This window comes from Siphateles boraxobius, unplaced genomic scaffold (assembly GCF_051911475.1).
Source record: "Siphateles boraxobius isolate OS27281-9 unplaced genomic scaffold, OSU_SipBor_1 9, whole genome shotgun sequence".
Taxonomy (NCBI): domain Eukaryota; kingdom Metazoa; phylum Chordata; class Actinopteri; order Cypriniformes; family Leuciscidae; genus Siphateles; species Siphateles boraxobius.
The window spans coordinates 19,462,849-19,470,032 of record NW_027509219.1 but is presented as its reverse complement, the minus strand read 5'-3'; the positions used below and the strand labels follow the sequence as shown (position 1 = coordinate 19,470,032).

The following is a 7,184-nucleotide window of genomic DNA, read 5'->3' as shown; positions in this document are numbered from 1 at the left end:
CGGTCGTCAAGATGGCGGCGCAAAGCTGCAGTGACGTCATGTGAACCGAACGAATTATCATTTCCGTGAGTTGAGAGATTGTCCTGACACACGTCCTGTGAGCTCGTGAGGCTCCGCCCTCTGGGCCGGCAGCAGCTGCTCATTTGCATTTAAAGGGATACACACCAAAACGGTGCGTTTTTCTGAGCCTCAAAAAGTGACAATTTAAACATGCTGTAGAAAATTATCTGTTGGGGATTTTGAGCTAAAACTTCACATACACACTCTGGTGACATCAGAGACTTATTTTACATCTTGTGAAAAGGGGCATAATAGGTCCCCTTTAAAGGTCCAGCCACCCCCTAATCCTATAATAGGTCAAGCTCCACCCATCTGACCCATTTGGCTGTGCAGTGAGCAACAAATCAAACTTCAATTACGTCAAATCAATACCAGGAATCATTTGTGGAGGTTTATTCACCAATCTGTTATCCAGCTAAAATAAAAAATCATAAAATAAAGTACACAAATCGTTTAGGTCTACATTTACAGAGATCTCAGGTAAGTAATATTGCTAATTCAATACCTCTCAAGTAATATATACAGTATTTATCGCAATTAAAAACAGTTGTGGTTGTTTTCATCATGATTTATAAGGGATAAATAAGAAATTCTTCCCATTGATAAATGGATGATAATGTTTGCAGATGTGAAAAGTCTGCTAAATACACGGATAAAGCATTTAATTTATTAAAAAATATGCTGCAGAAAGCATCGGATGAACTTTCACCTTTCTAACTTTCTTACTATGCATATGCCCTGCACTACTTTCATTGGTACAAATGGAGGATTGATTGATAAACAACTTGAAGAATAGCATTTGTAATGAAACTATGATGAATTAAAGATATACACATGGCCGTAAACAGATCTGCTTATGAAATTAAACATAATATCACATACATAATCAGTTTAGTAGTTTATAGTTACCATGTACTGTAGAATTTAAAGTCAAACCCGTAAATCAATAGACAATTCTTGTTTTTTTTATTCAATATTGCAGTATTTATTATACATGATGTATCCGTGCACATCATTATTTTATTTTTTTCATGTGCCCTTGTAATCTATATAATAACTTCCCTTTCCTCCTCTCTATGTTGACTGTTTAACTGTCAGTCCAGGGGAAAATCACACTCACGTGTCCCACCTCATATGTTTAGATTTCAGATCATCCCAATCGGCTGTATTTCAGGATGTCTAAACCAGTTAAGGTGGAATCTCATCTTTATGATTCAATGACTCCACAGATGATGATGGTGCACTTGAGGACTGCAAGGAAATCTGGTAGAAGCACATACCCTGGACAGATGCTATCTCAACCGCTTAGGGATCTCAACCTGAAAGGCAGATTAAAAGAAGATTAAGCATTTATAATAAGATATTAAAATGTAACTTCTCTTTTGATAAAAAATAGCAAAATGTTATTAAAGGGGTCATGAACTGCATTTTTTTATTGTTTTATAATGGGGTGAACTAAAAATATTAGTATGATTTTTACATAAAAAAATGTCATAATTCAGAAATAAAAGCCATTTTACCTACCCTGATTTTAGGCCTCTGATTTCAACGCTGTTTGAAGGGGCATGTCTGCTGTGAGACTTCAGTGTAAACGCCCACTGCTGTGATTGGCTGACATTTTTGCATATGAAACAGCTAGTATTACATGTAGAACTCTCTCGAATTAAATTACTAATTTAGCATTTTTTTACCATTATAGCTCTCAAGATCAACTAATCTATAGCATTATATATTTAGATCGTGGCATGAAAGGTTGCAGTGATGAGCACTGTGGCCTATCACAGACATGTTGAGCGCATGAATGCAGTGATCTCGTCATTGCAACTTGATTTCTGCGATTGTAAAGGGAGCGTTCTTTGATCGCTTTCTAAATATAATTTAATTAATCATAGTTTAAATAACAGATTATTTTCATCCTACTAAGTGAAACAATGTGAAGTTGACCGTTTAGTCACTGGTTTGATTTACTGACACATAGACAAACAACATCTGACTGTACCTGAATTGTTACATATCAGAAATCACTGGTCACAGATCAGGCATTAGAATTAGCATTTACTTACATGTTGTCGCATTACTGTCGAGTCCATATCGTGAATTTTTTTATTTCAAATCCTGGTTCAGGAGGGGCCAAAGTTGCAATGATGAAGTAGGCATTGATTTTCTTTTAGACTTCTATAGATATCTATAGATATCCCTATATAATTATTAATTTTTTAGAGCTGTCAGGACAGATTATGTGGGCATTTTCATATATGCGTCATTCACCTGTGTTGATATGTCACATGTCATCATATCCATACAGAGAAAAGCTTCTCTAGCTGTGGGTAGCGTGAGGCTGAAAATTTTGTCACAATGGAAATAGAACTTTTTTTTTACGGAGGTGAAGTAAACACTTTTTTAAAAGATGTACACAAAGAGTATGTGTAGAATGTAGAATGAAGCCTTCACATTTTTCGTATTAAATGGGTAATATTTAAATGTACAATGAATCATGTTCTTGCTTTTGTAGTAACATCTATGTCATGTGATGTCCGTTTCACTTGCCTTTTTGAGAGCGTTCATGCTGCAGTTTCTGATAGAGTCCAGGAGCTGATCTCTGGAGCTCCTGACTGTCTGTCTGACAACACCACTGCTGTCTGGTTTCCTCTGAGAGATTGGCGTCAGCGACCTCCTCAGGGCCTGGACATCTATCGCTGGTCTGGGAGGTGGAGGAGGAGGAGGAGGAGGAGCTTGTTGACTTCCTGTAGCTCCTTTTTTCTTTCCTGTTACCCCAGAGGGGAGGGGTTTAGATGGTGGCGTTGTGAGTGGAGCTTTAGGAGTTTCCTGAGCAGAGTTGAATTTTGGAATGGCAAAAAATTTAGAGTCTTTTTTCTGAGCGTAAATGGACGGTGTGAGCTTATTTGTTTCAACTGAGCTCTTATCTTTACGTGGGGTTTTGTGGGTGGAGTCGGTCTCCAGTCTGGCGAGTTTTTGCGCTTCTAGTCTTTGCTGCCGCTTCCTGTCCATGTTTCGGCTCAAGATGTTTGTCATGGTCATCCTGGGCCCAGCCAGCTCGAAATGATATCCCAACTTCAACAGAGAAGAGTTGTCACGTAAGACTTTGGCCATCTCCATCTCAGTCTTCCCTCCGCAGATGTGTCTCTGGTTATGAAACCTCAGCTCCATGAGCGTGCTGTTGTGCTGAAGAGTGTTGATGATGGCCAGGATGCCTTTGCCTGTCAAATGGTTTGAGTCAAGGTTGATTCCGGTCAGGGTTGAGTTATTTCGCAGGGTTCCAGCGATGGCGAACGCAACATGATCATCCGCTCTCGTGTTTGCGAGGCAGAACGTTTTGACGTGAGTGTTGCTGCGAAGACCCTCGGCAAACTGTATCAGAGTGTCTGTCTTAATGGCATCTGAATTGTTAACATTGACCTCTGTTAGTTCAGGGTCATCGTTGCGAACCTGCTCTAGAAGCTCGTCAAACATGCTGGAGCCAGCATCACTGTCCATATCTTCGCTAACAGACTCATCTTCCTCAGTAGTAACAGAACGATCATCTGCACCATGACAGTTCCCCGAGCTGTTACAGGTGGAATTAGTAGATATCTTCACCTCACTGGTTTCTGACCGTTTTACTTGTTCATTTTCTCTCTTTTTCTGTGCTCTGGTTGTATCTCTCTGAGACGGACTTTTCTCATCCACCTCTTCTCTCGCCTTTCTTCTGCTTGTCTCTTCTACATTTTTAATTCTGCTTTTCTTCTCTTCTGTTTCTCCACCTTTTAGGTTTAATATTCCTACTGCTCTGTTTTTCTTGGGTTCCTCTATGGTTTTAGTTCTGCTTTCGTCTGCTCTCTTGACATATGCTTTATTGTCTTTTACTTTTAGGCCTTCGGCTTCTTTTTCCCCCTGCAGTTTGGAGAGAAAGCCTCGTATTTTGGAGTTTTCACACACTTTTTTCTCCTCCTTCCTCCCTATTTCTTTCTTATCCTCTTTTTTTTCTTGCAGTTTGGATATGAGGTCTAGAGTTTTGCTGCTTCCTCTTTCTTTCCTAGAAAGTTCTTTTCCACTCTCTGTCGTATTACCTGTCTTCTCTCCTTCTCTCTTGTCTTCCTCCATTTTATTCTCTCTGTCTTTTACTCCTTCATCAGGTAAACCCTTAAAGTGATTCTCCATTTTTCTCACTCGCTCCTTATCTTTTTCACTCTCTGCATTTCTGCTCTCTGTGTCAGGAGGATCACCGCTCTGCGACCTGGAAAACTCTCTGCTCTTCATTCGGCGGAGTCGATCTCTCCTTCTGCCTTCCCCTCGTGCCTCTCCCTTCAACAGTAAACACAAAAGAAATTAGTCACAGCACATTAAATCTGAGAAGCTGTTTGTCTTTTGGTAGTTGGCATATCTGACTTTTGACATCTTAATCACCGTATTCACATGCTATTAGTTCCCATTTGCTTTAATTTCAGTGTAATAATAGATAAATATCAACATTATCATAAAACATGGGGGCATCAAACAAAGGAAACATATCTAGAATATACAGCCAATGGCTGGACCCAGCTAGACTTGACTGAGTAAGTTATTTTTAGCGGTCATTAAAAGGGAATGAACATACTGTGTAGATTTGTGTGCCATTGTTTGAAGAAGTCTTAAAACTCTCAGATGTGCCCTTATAAGGCAGCAAAGGGAGGAACATTCAGGTCTGGAATGCCGTCCTTGACTATTCCAAAGCCACTCTGTGGCCAAGCTTCAAGTAAACACATTCACAAATCGCTGAAGTGCATCACTCTTAACTACTGACTACTGTAAAATAACCTGAACATAAATTTCATTCTCACAGTTGTTTTACTGAATACACTGGAAGTGACTATTCAGTTAGCAAATTCACACTGACAACACAATGATGCACCTGAACAGACTTCACAGAAGAATATCAATAAATCAGAAAGATGATCTCTTGCAGGACTGATCAAAAATAAGCTATAAATGGGGGATTACTGATTATAAAGAGCACAATGTTACTTAGTAACTTGAGAGGTTCCTGTGTGTGTGTTCTGTTGCCTGCTGAACATGTTTCAAAAAAACACTTCAGTGTCTCAATAGAGTTTAAAAGTAGTTTGTGGCCCCTTGAGTGCATCTCACATTACTAGTGCTTCATTAGCACATGTTTAAAACACAAGTAGCACTCTCCAAAACCATAAGGAACACCATCCCAGAAGAACCAGACCATCTGTTCTGTTCTAGCATCCTCTCAGAAAATCACATTGAAGTGAACCCAAAAGTGAATTAATGCAGCAACTCTGAAGTCAAAGGTTAGTTCTGCAAAGTGAATTAATGCAGCAATTCTGAAGTCAAAGGTTAGTTCTGCATAGTTTATATGGAGTGACAACTACAAATGATTACCACCGAAGGGAGAGAGAGAATCCTGTATCTATACCAGACAACAATAAACTGAATCATTATACAAAATGTTTACAAAGACATTTGGGTGAAATGAAAAATTAAATGCTTCTCGATTTTTATCCAAGAGAAGTTTAAACTGTTATAGCCTACTAAAATAACCTCTTGTCAGAAGTGTTTTGGAAATTTGTTGTTGAAAAAAAGCTTTGACTCACACTTGGAAGTACAAAGTGTTTTGTAAATGTGCACCACAGGCAAATACTCTAAAGCAAAGAAAACGTTCATCAACGACAGATGATGGCAACATTATAGGCCATAGGGTCCCAGGTGTGCAGCAAAACGGGTGTTGACGTGCGACCATGTCAGCATGTCAGGCACGTAGGCCGGACTGATTAACATGGATCTCAGTGCTCAATCAGCCATTCACTGTGTCTACAGATCTACAAAAAAATGTCACACTATGATGAGATCTTAAACTGTAAAAGACTGAATGACAGATGAACACAGGTCAGCTCTACATTCTTCAAGTCTCTAAACTTGGCAAATGAGAGCACACTATTCCCATAGGGAAAATACATCAATGTGTCAGGTTATTTTGGATATAGTTTGAAATAACTCAGTCTTGAATACTTTTTGAGTGTTTTAAAGATAAGGGTTTTGTTGATGGACAAAAAAAGCTGTTTAACAGTTGGATATATTATTAAAAATAATAATAAAGAAAATGATTTTACATAATAGCATACTAGCTACTAGGCTACTATTAATAATAATAATAACTGTTGTTGTTTGTTGTTGTTATTATACGCATCACCTCTACGCTCAACTCTCTCCGGATCAGTTTCTTGGTCTCCCGCTCGCAGTAGTCCAGCATAGCCTCTCTGTTATACCCTCTGGACGGTAGTTTCTCGGTCTGGTTCCGCTGGCGGAGTCCCACCGGTACGGTCGGGTCGGGATCGATAAAAACGAGCTCCCGCTCGAGCTCCTTCACTTCCTCCGGTGAGAGCGTCGCGAGCAGCAGGTCCGTGTCCGAGTCATCGCTCCCCTGCCGCTCCGAGACCTTTGGTTTGGACATTTTCTTTGGAAATATTTAATGTTTATTAGCCAAGTATAATGTTTTAATAATGTCGTCGGACATTCAGCTGACCCAGCTAAAAGAGTATATTTTCCCTTCACAAATGCCGTTAAAATCTATGAAAAAAGGGGTGCAGAAGGTCTCGCGATCAGAGCGCCTTTCACGAGCTCCAGTTCAAGTCGGAGCACCAAGACGCATTCCGCGCGAACCTTCACATTTGCTTGACCTCGTGCAGCCTGCGCACACGCACTAATGCGAGAGCATCTGTCTGTCAGACAGGTTGTGTAGGCTACCCCTTTTTATGCGCCACTGCTCCTCCAAAGACTGGAAAAGTTTTAAAGATGTATTTCTGTCATATTCTTTTCACTTTCCACATGGTAGCCTACATGGTCAGATATAACAAAAGTTCTCATTGGCCCTCCTCTACCTTTTCCTCTTGTAGCTAGTAGATTACTTGCTATTGGTATTCGTCCTATTGTTTCACCACTTTCTGTATTGTTTGAATCATAAGCCCGAACTTATTATTGGTTCCTGACTGGTGTGCGACATAAAGTTGCTATGGATGTTGATTATGTTTACCTTGTGATTGAGTTAATGATAATGATTAGGCTATATTAAATATTATGTGCTTGTGTTTCTGTGAAAAATGCGGACATTTTGTGTTTTGCAAAAA

General features: G+C 39.6%; 1 protein-coding gene across 1 annotated transcript; it reads right to left on the bottom strand.

The window, feature by feature from the left end:
* Window positions 1-438: 438 nt before the first annotated feature.
* Window positions 439-6,745, bottom strand: lmod1a (leiomodin 1a (smooth muscle)). Its single transcript, XM_077222606.1, has 3 exons — window positions 6,251-6,745; window positions 2,608-4,362; window positions 439-1,379 (listed from the first exon to the last, which is right to left on the bottom strand). Exons 1-3 carry the CDS (start codon window positions 6,509-6,511, stop codon window positions 1,353-1,355), a joined length of 2,043 nt encoding a protein of 680 aa, XP_077078721.1. The 5' UTR covers window positions 6,512-6,745; the 3' UTR covers window positions 439-1,352.
* Between the last annotated feature and the right edge of the window lie 439 nt (window positions 6,746-7,184).